The 18,997-nt window shown below is 39.8% G+C and overlaps 1 protein-coding gene across 7 annotated transcripts in view; it reads right to left on the bottom strand.

The window, feature by feature from the left end:
* SECISBP2 (SECIS binding protein 2) overlaps positions 1-18,997 on the bottom strand; it is a 26,835-nt gene extending 7,838 nt beyond the window's left edge. The window contains exons 1-11 of one of the 7 annotated variants that reach the window (XM_074533165.1): positions 18,719-18,997; positions 17,441-17,488; positions 15,397-15,589; positions 13,283-13,412; positions 12,687-12,841; positions 11,488-11,575; positions 7,994-8,127; positions 7,308-7,466; positions 4,492-4,593; positions 3,046-3,165; positions 1,729-1,861 (exon numbers count right to left, since the gene is read on the bottom strand). In XM_074533165.1, coding sequence (XP_074389266.1) covers positions 1,729-1,861; positions 3,046-3,165; positions 4,492-4,593; positions 7,308-7,466; positions 7,994-8,127; positions 11,488-11,575; positions 12,687-12,841; positions 13,283-13,412; positions 15,397-15,589; positions 17,441-17,488; positions 18,719-18,957 — 1,501 coding nt within the window. In that variant the 5' untranslated portion in view covers positions 18,958-18,997. Of the gene's footprint in view, positions 1-1,728; positions 1,862-3,045; positions 3,166-4,491; positions 4,594-7,307; positions 7,467-7,993; positions 8,128-11,487; positions 11,576-12,686; positions 12,842-13,282; positions 13,413-15,396; positions 15,590-17,440; positions 17,587-18,718 lie in introns of all 7 variants that reach the window. The other 6 variants (XM_074533166.1, XM_005486204.4, XM_074533167.1 and 3 more) reach the window with 6 other exon arrangements.

Raw genomic sequence — 18,997 nt, 5'->3', positions numbered from 1 at the left:
TCCTGTAGAGGACTTTGTCAAACTTCAGTTATCTGCAATATAAAGCAGTTCACATTAGCAAGTCAATGGAGAGGATGACTAAGTAATTATCAGTGGAACCAGCTTAACACTTCCCTCTGTGACTCAGGCAAAGGCAACCTCTCTCCTCTAAGTACACGAAAATATTCTGGCAGCTCTCTTAGGCCATCTTCATTTACTGATTCCACAGTATTTATATGCAGATCCTCCCACATCACATGCAGTACTCTTACTGTAAACAGTTTACATCATAAAACTGCTACACTGATGTTTCTTTTTCATCTCTGTGTATCAAAGGCAAACTGAGAACACTGCCAAAAATGTGCAGCATTAGGTGGCTACAAAAATTGAAGCTGGATTTGTAGTAATAAATAAGTATATACCCTGCAGATACATATTCCCTTAATGTGTACATCACTATTTCAAGTTCACCGTTTTCATGTTCCTGAATTTGATGACACTAGGAGTATTGCCCATAATGTGAAGTAGTAACTGGAATAAAAACAACTGTCTGTGGTCACACTCCTCTCCATTCTTAAAACATTAAAACAATATAAAGTTAAAGTAACATCTGCTTTATGCTTCCAGGATACAAACATGACACAACAATTTCTCTTCTGCAGGAGATTCAGGCACAGGAAACTTAGTATTAGAAAACAGGTATTTTGGCCCATACCTTTGTGGCCCACCATCTACATCAATCCATGCACTGTATAGTTTTACAGAAACAAAACTGGTTATGAGTACCTCTGCAGCATTAAGTCTGACTGACCCAAATGAAAAAAAAAAGGAGATCAACTGAAAAAAATACTTTGAAAAAGCATCTTATAACTTCCCTCAGCTTAGTGAAGGAAAATCTCACCAATGCTTACCATCTTGAGCTTTGGATTTAAAATCTCAGCTATCACATGAAGTACTGTGAGATGAAATCTCTTGTGATGACATCTCTTTATGAAATAATTACCAAAAAAAATCTTTGCTGAAATAAGAGAAATTTTACTTTCACTGAATGCTACCAAATATTGTGGATCCTTCTGCAAAATATACTACACCAGCATAATTAAGATTAAATTTTGACCTGTAACAATAAAAAGGCAATGAGCTGCCTTTTTCTGCTTCCTGGTTATACATCATAAAGGACTGAAAGATCTTTTCCATTAGAAAACCTAGCATTTTGTAAACATCAATTATTTCACAATTAAGAGGTATATCAGAACTCATCCTTTGGCTTGGTCTGCCTGACTCTCATATAACCTCTGTGCTTGCAAAGGGGCTTTTTCAATCAAGCCTCAGCTGCATGATTTCTAGCATGAGAGGAGATTTAAGAAAGCCTTTGTTACTGTGTAGCCCCTTCCTGCCTGTTCAGATCAGAACAATAACACACTTACATAAGGGAGAGCAAAAACCTCCACAAACATTGGTATTTCTGTCAAAGCAACATTTCAATCACACCTCTCATTTATACAAGGCACTCTTTCACAAATCAGTGTCCTTAAGATATTTCTTTCCATAAGTCTTCCATCAAACAATTCAGACTGCCATGCTTTTAAAATTTCTTTTTAAAGAACCTTCATTTTCTCTTTTATCTGGTGAACTGTGCTCTTGGCCTGCATAGAGATCATCACAGATCAGAAATCAGGCTACATTTAATGTCTGAATACTTAAAAACAGTCTAAGGTGAAACAAAGGAAATTTCACAGTAACCAATACCTGAAAATACCACAGGTTTAGGAGACTGTTTTGCCTTCTCTGTTTGCTGCTTCTGCTCCAAGACTGCAAGCATGCCACCCAAATCCAACTGCACTGGAATTTGACTCTTCTTACCACTGCTCCTGGATGTTTCCTGAAAAAGTTCAGCAACAGTTAGACAGCCCTCCACTTCAGACCGTAAAGAACCTCGTTTTTTATGGTATAATACACTCTTTTAACATCTTTATCCACAACACTTCTGATCTTTAATGCCACTCAGTGACCTTCAAATAAACATCAACTTTAATGTCAAAAAATATTAAAAAATCAGAAACTTTAAGAAGTTCAGGTAACTTTTAGAAATGCTACTGCAACAAAGCATGAAAAAATAACGTCTTCAATTAGGAAGGCCTTTATGTCAGGGTCCCACTTTGGTCAGACTGTCATCTATCTTTGAAAGAGATAAAAGGCATATCAGAATTTAAAGTTTTCTTAAAAGTACAGAAAAACTACTGTGATTCTTTCAGAGTATGTCACTGCAACACACAAATCATTATCTCCAAACTCTCACTAAAAAGAAAGGTCATCATCTTTGCACCAGCTCCTCATAAGCACTCATCTTTCTCTCTGCTTTGAACAGAAGGCAAAAGCCATGCTACATATTTAATACAGCAGAAAATAAAAAGAATAAAAGTGAATAGTGTGGTGAAGACTATGAACAAACTACCACAGCAAAACATGCAAAGGAAATGACCACCAGATTTGGGACTTTTAGAAGTCTTATCTGGGGGAATCAATTCATTGTAATTTCTGTTACAACACATTTACAGAACATGTTTAAAGACCTCCTCAGTCTTTAATTGAGATCTCACCTTGCAACAGAGCTGTGCCAGAACTACTCACCAACACAAAACTACTTCCTGACCTCACTTGTTTCTCCATGTTTCTCCTCCTTTCCCCAAGATAAGGGGATCTCCTTGCCTTAAAGTGTCAGAACCACTTTAAGAAGGTTCCCAGTTCCTTATGACAATCAGTTTGGACTGGATTTATGCCATGATCAAGTAAAATAGGTGAAAGAAAAATTCCTGATGTCTGAAACCCGCAGATAATAATGAAAAGTTTTTATTTTTCCTTAAACACTGTATCAAACCCTGGAGGTTGGCAATTACTACCAGTGATTACTTCTAATTAGAGATTAGAGGAGTGACCATGTCACTTATGTCAAAGTACGAATGCAGAATCCCAGATGAGCGTGGGTCATGAGTCTTACATTTAAATAGGCTCATTTCCTTTGTCTCCTTTGAGTTGTGAACTTCTCTTCAACATGAATTCACTTACCTGAGTTTTCTTTCTTTCTAATACAGAAGATGAAGCTTGTTTCCCTGACAGTCCATCCACCTTGGGAGTTTCATCCAGAGAGGGAGACTGACTATCACAAGGCTCTTCGGAGAGATGGATCTTTAAGACAAAAGGTGACAGGGAGGAAGAAAAGATATATAAAAACGAGACACATGGAAAAGGGTGAAGATGATATTAAATTCAAACCAAGTGCACCTTCAGCATGTCTGTGAATGACACCGAGCTGAGCCGGCTTTAGGGAATTCTTTCAAGGAAGAGATGCCATCCAGAATGATGGATGGTATTCTTGACAGGCTTGAGGAGAGTGCCTGTGTGAAACTCATGAAGTTCAGCAAGGCCAAGTGCAAGGAACTGAACCTGGGTCAGGGCAAGCCCCAGTACCGGCACAGGCTGGGGATGAGCAGACGCAGAGCAGCCCTGTGAGAAGGGCTTGGGGGTGCTGGTGGGTGAGGGCTGGACATGAGCCAGCCATGGGCACTCCCAGCGCAGAGAGCCAAACGTGTCCTGGGCTGTGTATAAAGAAGCATGGCCCATGAACTGAGAGGAGTAATTCTCTCCCTCTTTTGTGCCCCCACCTGGAATACTGTGTCCAGTTTTGGGAGACCAAGCACAAGAAATACATGGACATGTTACAGCAGGGCCAGAGGAGGGCCACAGAAATGACCAAAGGGCTGGAACACCTCTCTTACGATAAAAGCTGGAGGTGAGGTTGTTCAGCCTGGAAAAGAGAAGGCTCTGGGAAGACCATATGTGGCCTTCTAGAAGAATGACCATTTATTGGCTGCCATACCACTTAATCACATTCATGGGGCTTTTCAGATTTTGAAGAAAAAACTAGCACGGCAGCCTCAATTTCAAATATTTGTTACAGGCATATGAACGGCCTAATGATCACCTCTCTACAGTTTATGTAAGCTTTGAGGGGTTATATCCCACTTATGTCTACAAAGCCAAGGGCTGCTTTCATCTTAGTTGCATGTGTGTACAGCACCCTTTTGTATAATAAATCTTTTCTAAGCAACTGCTGTGCCTTTTGCTACTCAGTCCTCCTTGTCAAAGCTATTTACTGCCTCAAACAAAGCAAACAATGGTTTTGTTTTCTTGTGTTTTGGTGTTTTTTAAACCACTAAAATTCACAGAGAAATAAAGCCAATGACCAAAATTTTTAGAAGCGAAACTCATTTCAAAGCAACTGAAACCTAAAATTTTATTTATGGTATTATTATTATTTAAGGTACTTGCTTTGAAAGAACAATCACATTTTCAATCCTTGTCATTTATGCTTAGGGTTCATCCGTATCCTGAATGCGGTTCCAAATTAATTCTTGAGATTTATTTCACTCATGTAAAAAAACCCTCAAAAAATCCAAACAACTTGGATTCATAATTGACATTTGATTCACATAATGTTGCAAGATTACTTACTTCAGACTGCTTTCTGACTGCAGATGTAAAGGATGGTTTCTGAGGTCCTACCCTGTTTCTCCTATCAGAAGCAGCTGCCAGATGAGGAAACTCCTCAACATCCTAAACAAATAAATCAGATTATGATTTCATAAGAACAATCAAGTCCGTATTTCAAAACCTCTTCCTGCACTCCAACAATTTTCTCCCTGCTTATCAAACATTTATCCTAATTTCACTGTACAAAAATTCAGAAGCCAAGGGTAGTGCCACCAACTATGACAAGTACAACAATGGTTAAATCTTCTATGCAGCAGCTAATTCCGGGCTGAAACAGCTTGTAACAGAAACGCTTCCAAAAGCAGCTTGTTATGGTTGTCAGCTGATAGTAATCATCAGAGGTAAACAGCTCCTAAAGGAGTGGTTTTCAACTCATTTCAAAGCCTTGCAAACAACTTCCCTCTTCTTCCACTCAGTCTCCAGCTGTGCAACTCTGTCTTAAACATGTGAGTGGTGAAGAACAGAACAAGCAGCATATACCAGAGTACAGAAATAAACATAGAAATTACTCAAATGATTATGGCTTACACACAAGAGGAAGTTTTACTAGCAGAGGACCCATTGTGCAGAACCTGGATTAACAAGTGTAGACAGGCTGAAGATTGGCCTATACTCGTCACCCTATACCCATTCCCTCCATCACAATGATCCCAATCCATCAGCTAGGTTTTTGCTTCTCCTCCCACTTTCTGTGAGGCCTTTTTAGCTGTGACACAGCACCACTGAACACACCAAGACTTTTTCCAGCCTGAAAGGCTTTATTTAAACACCCCAAGCTAGGAAGCTCTAGCACAAGGAGTGACACACTTCAACTAATGAAATAATTTTCAAGGAGCTTGCAAGTAAGCCAAAAAGCAACTGCAAGGAAGTGATAAAATATTTCACAAATACATTCTTTTCAGCTTAGAAGATTTAAATAAGTCTGTCCAATTGCTTCTGAAATGCAAACAGATTTCTGACATTTGCAACATCCTGTAGCAAACTGAATAATTAAAACATAGCACTCAATGAGAGGCTACACCTCCCTGAATTTGTTCTTACCATCTGTAAGAACATCAAACACTAGGAGAAAGGTCAAGCAACTTCCTTTTTATTTTCTTGCCACTGCTATATTGCCATCTCTTGTGCATACTGAGGAGTCCTAATTTTGTTCAGTCTTGCCTCCCACAGAAATTGCTTCATACCTTTGATTATTTTTGGAGACTTCTGTCTATCTTTTTTAGTTCAAATACGTGTACATTTTAAGTAATGTGGGGAACAAATGAAAACAAAATCCACACTATATTTAGATCAGATATGCCCTGAAATTCTGTATTGTCATAACCCATTTTCTGTTTTTCTTTCCTAGTAATTCCCAGCACCATTTACATGTCTGACCAGTACTACTAGCACTGACCTGATTATCAATAGCAGCTTCAATATTAACTCAAGGAAGATATTGAGGTCAGGACCTACCAATGTGTATGAAATGACAGATTGGTTTTCTCCAGATGTATCCATTTACGTCTATTAGCCATGTCTAAAAATGACCGACCTATATAAAACCAGAGAGCAATCCAATATATGGCTCTGTTGCAGCACATAAACAGCACCTTCTTAAACCTCCTGGGTGCCCAGAAGCTCCATGTGTGTCATCTCTTCATGGTTTATTATTTCAAGAGCATCATACAAGCATCTCATCCATTTTTCAAACTGATGAGGACACAAGCATTCCCAGCAAACCAGGAGGGTCAGAAAGCTTTCCCCCACTGCCACAACAGATACTGCATCCACATCACAGATTTTAGTACCATGTGTATGTCTTGTTCCATGTTTCTATGCAATTTTTTTCAAATTTTGACTTCCAACAGCCCCAGCACCATTCTGCTAATTTCCATGACTTCTGCCATTCTCTTTCAGTTTAGAATGCCCATTCATAGCATATAGCATTTATGGTAGCATATAGCAAAATGGGGATATTCTCCTGAAGAAAAGAACTAGCAGATCTTTGGTTTTACCCATAATCCTCTAACAAAGAGGTCTGTTAATACTCATTTCTTGTGCCATTCTGGACAAGGAACCACATAATGAAACCACATAGACACAGCTCTGCTTCATGCTCCACATTGAAAGGTACAGAACAGAAGCCAGCCAGGAAAGCCTCTTTATGCTGTCATTTCAGAGTATTGAAATTACTCTGAGTTTTAGGTACACCAGATCAAACATGTAAATCAACACATGCACATGCTGTACAATATTAGGCCTAAAATGAAGCACTGTTCAACCACATACCAGCAACACTCCTCTAATGTGGGAGAGACTCATGCCTTCGAAACACTGATACACAAAACTATCAAAACACCAACATGCTTATTACAGTTACATGAATTTGGAAGGAAACTGAAATTAAAAATCAGAAATGTAAACACTGTCAACTGTGTTACACAGAAATTGCTCCCAGCTGTGAGACAACTAGAACTGTAATACTGTACCACAATCATTAAAACTGTGGTACACTGTAGCACCCAGCATATGTTCCCCATAGCCCAAGCAACAGTTGCTACAGAATATTTCTAATTTAGGAAATTGTGCTCACCAAACGTGGTAATTTAAAAACTACAACAGTTTCCTACCAGTAACCTCAGACAAACATCTCAATTGAAAAAAAAAAAAAACTGTACTAACATCCTCTACAATTAGGATTTGAACTTAAGTTTGTACAAAGCTGTGTCAAAACTTCGTCTCCTAGTACATTCGTAACACTTAAACGAACAGCAACAAAACCTTATTCAGTTTACCTCAATCTTTGGTGGTTCCTGTACTGTGTTAGATTCACTTTGAGGTCTTTCTACATCAGTGGGTGACTTCAGTTTTTTCTTCTTTTTCTTCTTTTTTTTCTTCTTTTCTGATCCTTCTTCAGGCTCAGTTTCACTTGCAATATTTTTTGTTTCTGACTGCTGCAAAAGACCATGAGGACAGCCTTTAAAATATTTTTCAGTATCACCTACCAAAATATATGCAATGACTAGCCTTACACTACTAAAGGATATCTTAATCAATCCAGGCTGGGACATTAAGGGGACAAGGAAAATTCAGTATCTCTTAAAAATTCACAGCTACAACAAGAATTCTTCAGTTGCAGCATACTGCATTGTTAGCAGAATGTATTGGGACTACTGGGATTTAATTAGGAAGTATTAAGCCAAATAAGGCAAGAGTTCTGTGTTTCACGACTTATTCTGAGGATCAGGAATCGGAAAAAAAAACCAGCCTCAAAGCTGAAAGTTCTTATTCCTAGGCTAGCACTATCTTTTTGATGTCCTGTGATTCTTTTCCATGACAAGAAAAATTCTAATAAGAACAAGCTGACTTCATATCATCTCCTTTTAAAAGTGGACACTGCAGAGAGCCCAGGGAAAACTTTGCAATAATGAGAAACAACACACTGACAGGCATTAGTTGAGAGCAGAGAATTCTCAAGTACCTTTGGTTCACTCTCCTGCTTCCCTTTGCCTCTGGAAAGACCTTCAGACGCTGGTGATGAAACAATTTTCTTTGGGGGCTGCAAAAGTACCGAGGCCCAAGACACGTGTGGCTGAGCAGAGCCATCTGCAGGGGCTTCAGGAAATGACAGTTGGGAAAAATGTAAACACAAAGATGTCTTAAAATTCGGCCTTAAACACTCAAAAGAAAAAGAATCGGTAATTAATTAGTCCAGGCTTAGCAAATAAAGAAGAGCCATATTCCTTCTGAGAAAGGACTTGAATAAAACACACATTTTATTTCTCCAGCAAGCTTTCCTGAACTTTAACTACTCCATATACTGTCCAACACTATACACACAAACAAAATTAAGTGGTATTTGTAAATCTATACTGTATCATACTAACTCCACACTCCCATGCTCATCTTCAAAATACTGAAAATTTGGCTATGTTTATATACAAAACTCCTTTAATATTCCTCCTAGCCGTCATGTAGCTTACATGCACACGACCACACTGGTACTTTTCACTTTTTGAAAACTTCCTGGTGTTACAGGCATACAAAGCAGCTGAAATACTTACTAGTGTGCCTCAGTGTACAAGAATGTCACTCCCTACCACTAAGATGTATCAGTGTTTTGAAAGGCATTTTCAAAAATATAATTAATTTTGTAAATATTCCTAACATGAAGCAAAGATAGAACAATCTAGATTTTTCTTAAGAATGAGAAAAACTTCCCTTGACAATAAAATAGCATAATGGGTTTAAATGGCTAAATTTTGGTAGCAGGGTGCTTGCAGTAGCTGCTGTGATGAGATGGACATGGCCAGCCCCAGACAGCTCCAACACAGACCCATGGCCAGCCTCAGCTGGGCCCATCAGTCGTGCTGATGGTGCCTATGTTATAAAGAGTGAAAAACATGTGCAGGAGTTGGAAGGCAGAATGGTAAGAAAAACTGTGAATGCAGCAGCCCAGCAAACAGCAAGGTCAGTGCAGAAGGAGGGGCAGGAGGTTGTGGAGAGCCTGGTTCAAGCATGGCTTAAAGAAAGAGGCCATGAAGGTATTCAGCTAAGGGAAAAATAAAAGGCCGCTGTAAAGCAGCAGTTCCCAGGCTTGATTCTGTAAATAATTAAGGTTCTCAGCCACCTTTTATATAAACAACAAGATTCTCAGATCGTTTTCTCAAAATCAGGCAGATATCCTGTCCTTGGCTGCTCTGGGAACAGATGGCCGTTGTGGGAACAGGTATGAAGCTTTTGAGAACTTTTCATATCATGGTGAGAACACTGATCTTGGTTTCAATAAACAAACTTCAGGTATTGTAAACAAAAGGAGGAGCTGAAGTTTTCTCTACAGCCAATCGGGAGCTCAGATTTTGCAATATGCATGAAGTGAATTAACACTGTTATGAAAGGTGCCTGGTCGATCAATAAATCGGAGTCGATGCTCATCAATCGGATGGTCGTCTCCCTTCACTTCAATAGGAGGTGCTCAGGCACTGGAACAGAGATTCCCCTACAGTCCCTGGTGCAGACCATGGTGAGGCAGTTGTGCCCCTGCAACCCTACTAGGAAAGAAGTGGCAGAGTGGCCCTTGTTTCTCTGCGTCACTCAGAGCAGGGAGGAGATATTAGGAAGAAGAGAGGGTTGGAGGAAAGTGGCTTTATTTTTGTTTTTGCTTCTCACCATCTGACTCTATTTTAATTGTCAATAAACTGTCAATCTCCATCAAACTGAGTCTGTTTTGCCTGGCAAGCAAAATGCCTGTCCTTTTATTGGTTCACAAATGTTTTCATCTTATTTTCTTCTCCTGTGCTGCTGAAGAGGGAGAGTCAGAGAACAATTGTGTGGAAGTCTAACTGCCTGCCATGGTCAACCCACCCACTGCTATTTTTTTCTCAGGGATAGGAATTGACTATAGTATTTAACCAAAAACTCCCATTATCAGATGACTTTATCTTTAGAAGGCTCTTCAAGGCATTTCAGCAGATAAATCTGTCCTCTCTGAATCCTTACAGAAGTTATGGACCAATAAGGACCAAACCATGCACTGTTCAAACTGGTGCATGTCTGTGTACGCACAGAAATCCAGTGAGAGGCTCTCAGAAAATTCAATCTTAATGTATGTGATGCCTCCAAGACAATCCTGATAAGCAGAACTCTTTTCACATGAAACTAGCCATGTGATAGCTTGTACCATTTATTCTTGGAAAAAACCTGCAAATGACTAAACAGACTTCCAATAACCAAACATGTTCCATTTCTCACCTGACACAACACGAGTCAACTACAGAAATATCTTCCCTTGAGCATCAATGACACAACAAAATGGGACTCAACACTGGAGCCAGCGTTCTTCACTTTCCCCTGTGCTCAGTGTTGGGGCCAGTCCAGTGTAATGTATCAATGACCAGGATCAAGTCAACAAGTTCACAGATGACACCAAACCAAAAAGGAGTGTTATCTGTTAGGAAGGTAGGAAGGCTCTGCAGAGGGATCTGGACAGACGGTATTGATGGACAAAGGCCAACTGCACGAGGTTCATCAAGCTGAAATGATAGGTTCTGTCCTTCAAATTGCCACAACAATCTCATCCGGTTCTATAACTTAGGGAAGAGCAGCAGGAAAGCTGCCCAGAGGAAAAGAACCTGGGAATGCTGGTGAACAGCAACTGAACACAAGCCAGAGTGCACCCAGGAGCCAAGAAGGCCAATGACATCCTGGCCTGTACCAGCAATAGTGTGGCCAGCAGGAGCAGGGCAATGGTTAGTGGGCACTGGTGAGGCCACACCTCGAATGTGTCCAGTTCTGGGCTCCTTACATGGAGGAGCTGGAGCAAGTCCAGAGAAAGGCAATGGAACTGGTGAAGGGTCTGGAGCACAAGGCCTGTGAGGAGCAGCTGAGGGAGCTGGGGGTGTTTAGCTGGGAGAAAAGGCTCAGAGGAGACCTTATCACTCTCCACAACCATCTGAAAGGAGCGTTTAGCCAGGTGGGGGTTGGCCTCTTCTCCCAGGTAGTAAGAGACAGGATAAGAGGAAATGGCCTGAAGTTGTATCAAGGTGGTTTCAGATTGGACATTTGGAAAAATTTCTTTACCAAAAGCATTATCAGGCACTGGATGGGCAGCCCAGTGTAGTAATTGATTCATTGTTCCAGGAGGTATTTAAAACATGTGGAGGCTTGGCACTTAAGGACATGGTTTAGTGGTGGACTTGGCAGTGTTAGTTATGATTTCTTTCAAACTAAATCATTCTTCAATTCTAAAATCTCAGTTGATGAAATATGAGCAAGAATGAGTGATAAGTGGTCATCTCATTTGAAAGAATGTGATATAGTGTTATTTCTGGGTTTTCTTCTTTTATTATGAGCTTGCTCCTCAATTTTTTTTATAGTTTACACATCAACAGCTCCTCAGCACACTTTAGTATTCCAAACTGCTGAGATACAAGCAGTTAGAAATGCAGGCAAATAATTTTTGTTTAAAGAACTTACCCCTACCATCAAGAGAAGATGGAATTAAATTGGCTCCTGCTTCATCTGAAGCTTTTGGTGAAACTTTGCTTTTTGCAGAAGTATCTTCCTGCAAAATAGATAGTAAGGTAGCATAAAAGGATTAAAATCACTGACCTAAACACAGCTAAACACAATAAACCACCATAAACTAAAAATTCTCAAACCACCTACAGATAAGAGCATAAGGACCTTTCTGGCCTTTTTGCCACTTGACCTTGTGGAACCATCATTTCAGCCCTAAGGTATTACAAAATTTGAGCAGGTGTCTCTTCACAGGTATAGAAGCAAGATTATTCCTTCTTGTATTTTACAAAAGCATCAAAACAATGATCTAACAATAAACAAAAAGATATTTTTATATTCATGTATGCTAAAAACAAAATCTATCATCAAACTAAAACAAATAATGAAAAATGACACTCAAGGGTTAGCAGAAAGGTCTTTTTTCATTGCAGACAGTTTTCTACTCAAAAGCATCAGAAATATTCTGTTTGGATCCTTCAGAACTATTAATCATTAATCACTACTGAAAACTTTGATTCAATATATGTGATACACTGCTGAATACTTCAGTATTTTATTTACTAACAAACATGGAGCCAAAGAAATAAAGAATAAGATTCAACAATATTTATTCTCCTTCTGGAATTCAGTTGCTTATTTTTAACCTTTAGCAGAAAGCAATTAAGTACAACAACGCAGACTTTTTTTTTAAATGTGTGGAAACTGTTGGATAAGTGACTGCTTATTATTATTTCCAGGTGAAAGAGAAAACAGTAAGCTGCTAAGTACAGCAACATACGTGGTCCCTACGAGCAATCCAGACCATACCAGTACATATTACATTTATTTCTGGTGGTACCTGTCTTTCCTCTATCTATGGGCAGCACAGACAAGGAAAGAACATTAAGAAAGAGTAAGCGCAAGCACTGACATCACAACATAGAAGAAGTGCCCTAAAACCTCTAGCTGTGAACTCCCTTGCTCACAAGGTATTTAAATAGATCTTAAACTGCCATACTGAATGCAAAACATTTGAATTAATAATGCTTGTACTTTTGACAAGTTTTATTTTTACAAGTTCTGCAACATGGGTTAATATGGGCTATCCTTGGTGTCCAGTAGAAGAGACATGTGAAGTTGACTAGGGACATAGTGTTACTTTCCACCAAACTTACTGGTGTATTTTTATGGTGTACGTTCAGTATCTCACTGCTTCCCAAACTCTGTGACTCGTGGAAATCCAGAATGCTAGCTTCAAATGTGGGTACAGGATGAGATTCTGCTTTTGGAGTTTCAGTTGACTTCTTGTTTGTAGCTTTACTGAACCTGTCTAAATAAAGCATGTAAAGCCTGAGTAATTAAGCTTGCTTGTGATCATTTCTAAGTATGTTTTACACACTAGCTAACATAACTACAGCAATCGTCACCAGGACCAATATGAGCTGTGCATAGCAACCAGGACTGTTGCTATGCACAGCTCATATTAAATAAAAAACCTAGCAATTATAATCAACATGCAAACAGAGTGCTGACTGAATAAATAAGTATAAATTCAGATGCTCTTTTAGAATTTTTTTATATCAGTTTGCATGAATTTGTTCAATCAGGAAAGGACAGGTCACCATTCCTTCTTAAGAAAGTCACACAGAAAAGGGTATCTTTTTCCTTAAATATTCTAGATTTAGAAACATAGTCACAAACTGCAGCTTATTGCACAGACACCTATTCCATATCTATTCCACGTACTTATAACCAAACAACATGGTTGTACCTGGCTTGACGGAATCTCTGCTGCATGTAGAACTCTGGAATGAAGTCCTGTTCCCAATTCTGACAGAAGCTTCACCTCCATCATGTCTTTTCTTGTCCAGTTTTTTCTCACCTTCTTTTGATCTTCTCTGCTGCAAGTTTTTGTGACACATTCAGTAAGTTTTACTGAAACTTCATAAAGATAGCAAGACTGCTGTGAGTTACAGTTAACCACCTCTGCCTCTGGAGTTTGACCATCAAGTTAATAGAAAACAATTAGTTAGTATATCATTACCACAAGTAACCAATAAAAACAGGAACAGCCATTTAGACATATGGATTTAATTTCATCTACTTTGTTCCCTGTGCCATTTTTAGCACACATTAATAGCCCAAGTAAGACGGATATGTACATATGCTTCTAGACAACTGCATTTTTGTGATCTCATTAATCAGAGAATTTTCAATGGTTTAAAATTGTTTGGTATTAAATCATCCAGTCTGAGTCTCTAAACCAAAGTTTCTTCTAGAACAGGGCTAAAATCTTGACAGCATGCCATTTTTTGACTAAACTACGTATCATAGGCAAACTGTTCAACACTGATGTCAGAACATCCAAAAAACTTGGAGTAAAGTAGTTAGAGAAGACACACATACATGATCCCTGTAAAGGACACAGACTCACCCATTCCACAGAGTCATCAAAATCTTACAAAATTCATCCACAAAATACAGTTTGGCAGAGCTGGGCTCAGAAATCAGCAAGCAAGGAACAAGCACCAGGTTTGCATCTATGCAAACTGTACTGCACCAGCCTAGATAAATGGCTTAACTCTAATCACAGGATGCTGGACTAAATTCAGAGTATATTTGGCAGCAAAAGTGTTTACTTGGGTGGGAGGACAAGGCATTTCTTGATCTCCAAAGGCAAATTATTAAAGTGTTAGGACACATGATCAAATTAATTCAAGGCTGCAAATATAAATCACTTCTCTGAAGTTCACAAAATATATGACAGGGAGAAATTACAAAAAGACTATAATAAACAGTACTAGGCCCCTACAAAGATCACAGAACTCCTCCCAGAAGCTTAACTAAGTTTTTTCATATTACATCACTTGTGCTAATGCTGAGCTCATCTTCTCCCCAGACAGTTTCAGCACATAATCCTCCTCTCAGCAAGAAAATGAATAATTTTAGGTGTCTAGACTTTGTACCTTATGTGTAATAAAGGATGCTTAGGACCTAGACTGTACAACTCCTCTAGAAAGGCTTGATCGCAGTGAAGTTACTTAGGTCTCTATCTAGGGAGTAAGGTGCAGCAAAAGGATGTGACTGCAGAACATATAATATGAAACTGCCGGAAACAAAAGCAGTTGTACAAATCTAAGAAACACAATGTCCAATCCCCAAGAGAAATGAGATTATAATACACTGAGGTTTTTTTCCTTTTATATTTTGAGAGGATTGTATATTTTTTGTTTGCAAATATTTCACAAGTTTCAGGAAATTTATCCCAAACAGAGACAAAAATGACTCTTTACATTGTTTACAGAACCTCAATATATTTCTGACTGAAAAAGACTGTATTTCTAACACGATACTCTTCTCCCTCTCCCCAGCAGCACAAGTTCCCCCTTTCTTGTGGATTGTCTTCAACCTGTGCAAGTCTTGGAAATTATTTCAGATGACCAAAGAGATGCGGTCTTTGACTTGTCAGTCAAACAGATGACTACAGATACCAGGTTTGTCCTAAGTCAAGTTAATTGAAGCTGCCACAGGGCTTAAAAAAAAAGAGCCCTTCTCCCCTCCTCCCAAGCCCAAAGAGTAAAAAACAAATGTACAGCTCACAAATGAAGGGTGTTCCCCACCTCCTCCCCGCCAACTTTGGACCATTCTTTCCCCTCATGTTCCAAAAATGCTGCTTGAAAAATTGTATTGATCTTAAGTGTACAATTCTGTAAAATTTTCAGTATTCTGAAGCTGGGCACACTGCACTACTATCCTTTTCTAAGGTCATTGATGATCACAAGAAAGAGTGATGACTCACATTAAAAATATGAACCAAACATTTATAAAGATTGCTTTAAAGTAAGAATTTAATATTAATTTTTAAGAAAACATGATTTTGCTCACCTTTGAAAGACTCTTACTTTCTTGTCTGACTGGATATGCTTGTTCAGCAGATTCACTGACTACTCCTGAACCATTATAGTGTGTTGAGTTGTTAGACTGATACTGTGAGCCAGCTACTGGATACACATTTGCAACAACATCAGGTGAGTGAGAGCAGCTGGAGTATTCACGGAAGGCAGCATCTCCCAGAACACTATGTGATGGATATTGAGAAAGAAATGAAAGTCATCCTAGAGCAAGTCTTCAGCACCTACTTGTTGTCTCGACAAACATATTCCTTGTCTAAAGAATTTGTTTAACAAGAAAGCTCTATTTCAAAAGGAAACTACTCCATGTTATTTCAATTAAGCATTTACTTACTGCTACAGACTTCTTTAAAAGCAATTAATTTTGTTTTGGGAAAACATGTAGTTAAGCAAATATCTTAAAACACACGCGTTATCCATTTCCAAGTTTCAAAGCTAGTCTGCTTTGCAGTTACAGCTCTCATGCCTGTTTAAGGTTACTGATATTCTTCATGCTTATTTTCAGTAGGCTTTTTCTTGTGAAACAAACCAAAAACACAGTGTAAGGACATGACATGCATCACCTATTTGACTGCAAAAAAACCCCCAAACATTAAAACCTGTCCTAAAATGACAATAACAAAGTGGAAGCATAACATTTTATGGAGTACAAAACATGTATGAAATACAATGTAGAACTATAAAACAATAATTAACTGACCTGCATGTAACCATCACCATTTATGAAAACACAGCATGTCTGGGGCATGCCTCTTTCTTTCAATGTATGCTTAAAAATTCCCTTTCAATTTCCTTCTATACTTTGTCCAGAAAATACACAAGAGTCCAGATTTGATTAGAGAGAATACTAATTTCTCAGTTTCAGAAAGTAGCACTCAGTTTTTAAGGCTTCTCTCCATGAGGCTGCCAGCCTCAGAATTTTTTGTAGATAATGACAGAGAAACCTTCCCATTGGTACAAAAGACCTCAGGCAACACATTTCATACTACCTGTTGCAATTCTGGCAGAATGTTGTCAAAACAATGCTTACAATCAGGTCACACACCAAGAAGAAATATACCAAGTGAGACTCAAATATTACCATGTCTCAGTCCCAATAAGGAGAACACTCATTAGAAGGCTACTCTTGTCTGGGTTGTGGGTTTTTTTACAGCAATTGATTCAATGCTAATGCTGTGAGCTTTCTCTAATGCATAGAACAGGCCATACTCACCTCAGAGTGAAATTTCTAGTAGAATGAAAATAGTTTGAAAATACTAAGATTTCCTGTAGGACAAAACAATGGCCTACGATGGTTGTGTTCACTAATGCTCTGAATTTTTAAAGAAACACCATTAACTTTGCAGTAATTGTATAATCGATCCAATGCTTAAGGCCCTAAGAAGCGATGAGAGAACTATGTAACATATCAGATTCTTACAAGACTCAACTATTTCCTATTCCGCTATGTATATTTTTTTCTAGTTTGCTCCTTATAAAATACTTTTATAAGTCTACCACAAATACCATTCCTGGACTTTAATAGAAAAATCCCAAAACTTTCAGAAACCTGTAGCATTTCTAGTAAACCTGCCTTTCTGGAGATGCACAGGTTGTGGAGAGGAGATCTAGAAGAGGCCCTATATACTAAATATTTTACAGGAAGAGAAATCTTCTTGAAGAATCATTTTCCTTGTGTAGAACTACATCTACCTCAGCCTGGTCGCAACACAACCATTCTTTCATTCAAGGACTGAATTCAGCTCCTTCCAAAACACACGAAAAACAGACCAATCATTACAGAACACCACATTCTCCTTAACACTCTGTAACTATACAGGCCCTTGTGAACAAAGACCAGGTACCTGGTATACACCCAGAGAACATAAATGTAAAAAACTAAATCATGAAGATAATGCAGAAGCATTTCTACAGTTGGACTAGCAGTATATTGGAACTGTGACTTCTTAAGAGTACTCAACATCCAAAACCAGATGGTTAAAATCCCCCAATAAATAAGATTCAGAAAATATACATACTTATCCAAAGATGGTTCCTGAACAAATGGGTAGCATGTAGTTAAGTACCTAGGAAAGACACATGCTTCTGAGGGTTCTGACCATGCCACAGTTACCGCCGCATGCTTTGGAACAAATGGTTTGACCTCTGCTGACAACTTGATGCCCTGAGAAACAAAACGTTTTTTGGCTACATGCATTTGGAGATTAATGTTATTACGTGAAAAACACTCAGTTTCGTGAGCTTAATTCTCATTGGAAAGTGTTAGTTTGCTCTCTTCTATCAAAACATGCAAAACAACAAAGCTCATCAAAAGGAAATGGAAAAACAAAGTGAAAATAAAACTAAGGAAATCAAAGAAACATCTGGCTGCTCTGTAAAGTCACTTAATACCCTCATTCATCATGAAACAGTCACAAACAGTCACTCATGTAAAGGACAGAAGCCTGCTTAGAACAAAATGCAGTAAATGCAAATATATGAATTCTTACTTCATATTTGAACAGTAAAAACTAAAATTCATAAATATGCTAACACTACTGTTAATCAAGCTCCATAACATGTATGTATGTAACAATAATGACTTTGTGCACATCTGTATTTGAAGGCTGAAATAATTTTATAGCCTTCTTGATTCTAGCACAACACAAATTTATTAAGACAAGCTTTCCATTTGTTCTGAATTACCATCGACTTAAACTGGGTATGTATATATGGAAGGACAATGAAATGAAACTCGGAGTATTTACTGCCATGTCATCAAAACACATGGCAGGAAGCAACAGCGACTGCAGCCTCATCACTAAGACTCCCGAACCTGACTAGGTCATAGGTCCATGTGTGTAGCACTACCACTACTGGCTAGAATCTGGTCACGCAGCCTTACAGTGTCTGGGATGCACACCTGTCCTTGCAACAGACCCTTAGTGAGAAAAGGTTTCCACACTTGAGCTCGCTGGAAGTTAATGTCTGGAGCTGCCCATCCCAAACGGTGGGAAACGACTCGTTGTGCTCCAACCTGAGCGACCCTTGTCCCCCGGATTTGACCTTCCAGAAGGACCCTTTGCCCAGTCCTGAACCAAAGCCTGATCCAAGGAGCGGTGGGAGTCACCCTGCCCGGAGAAGCATATGGGCAGCCGGAGCGCTCGGCCCAGCCTGGCGAGCGGCCCCCGGGGCGGGGAGCGGCACGGAGGTGCGGCCCGAAGCGACCCGCCCCCAGGCGGCTCCTGGAGAGCGACTCCTTGCTGGGAAGAGCCAGGGAAGGGGCAGGGGACTGCAGGTGCCGCCGCCGCCCTTACCTCGCCGCCGCGGCCCGAGCGCGGCCGCCTCTCGGCCGACATGGCGCGGGGGGCGCGGCCCCGCTCCCGCCGCCCGGCCCGGCGCAGGGCGCGCCGCGATGACGCCGCGGCCCCGCCCCCGGTGCCGTGCGCGCGGCCGCTCCCGGCGCCGCATAGCGGGCCCCGTGCGGGAGCGGCGCCGGCAGTGCTCGGGACTCGGCCGAGCTGCCCTGCGACAGGCGCGGCCCCTCCTGTGCCATAGGAGAAAGGACGGCACGGAACACAGGCACGCACTCACCC

This window comes from Zonotrichia albicollis, chromosome Z (genome assembly GCF_047830755.1).
Source record: "Zonotrichia albicollis isolate bZonAlb1 chromosome Z, bZonAlb1.hap1, whole genome shotgun sequence".
NCBI classification, from domain to species: Eukaryota; Metazoa; Chordata; class Aves; order Passeriformes; family Passerellidae; genus Zonotrichia; species Zonotrichia albicollis.
This window is presented reverse-complemented; position numbering and strand designations above follow the sequence as displayed.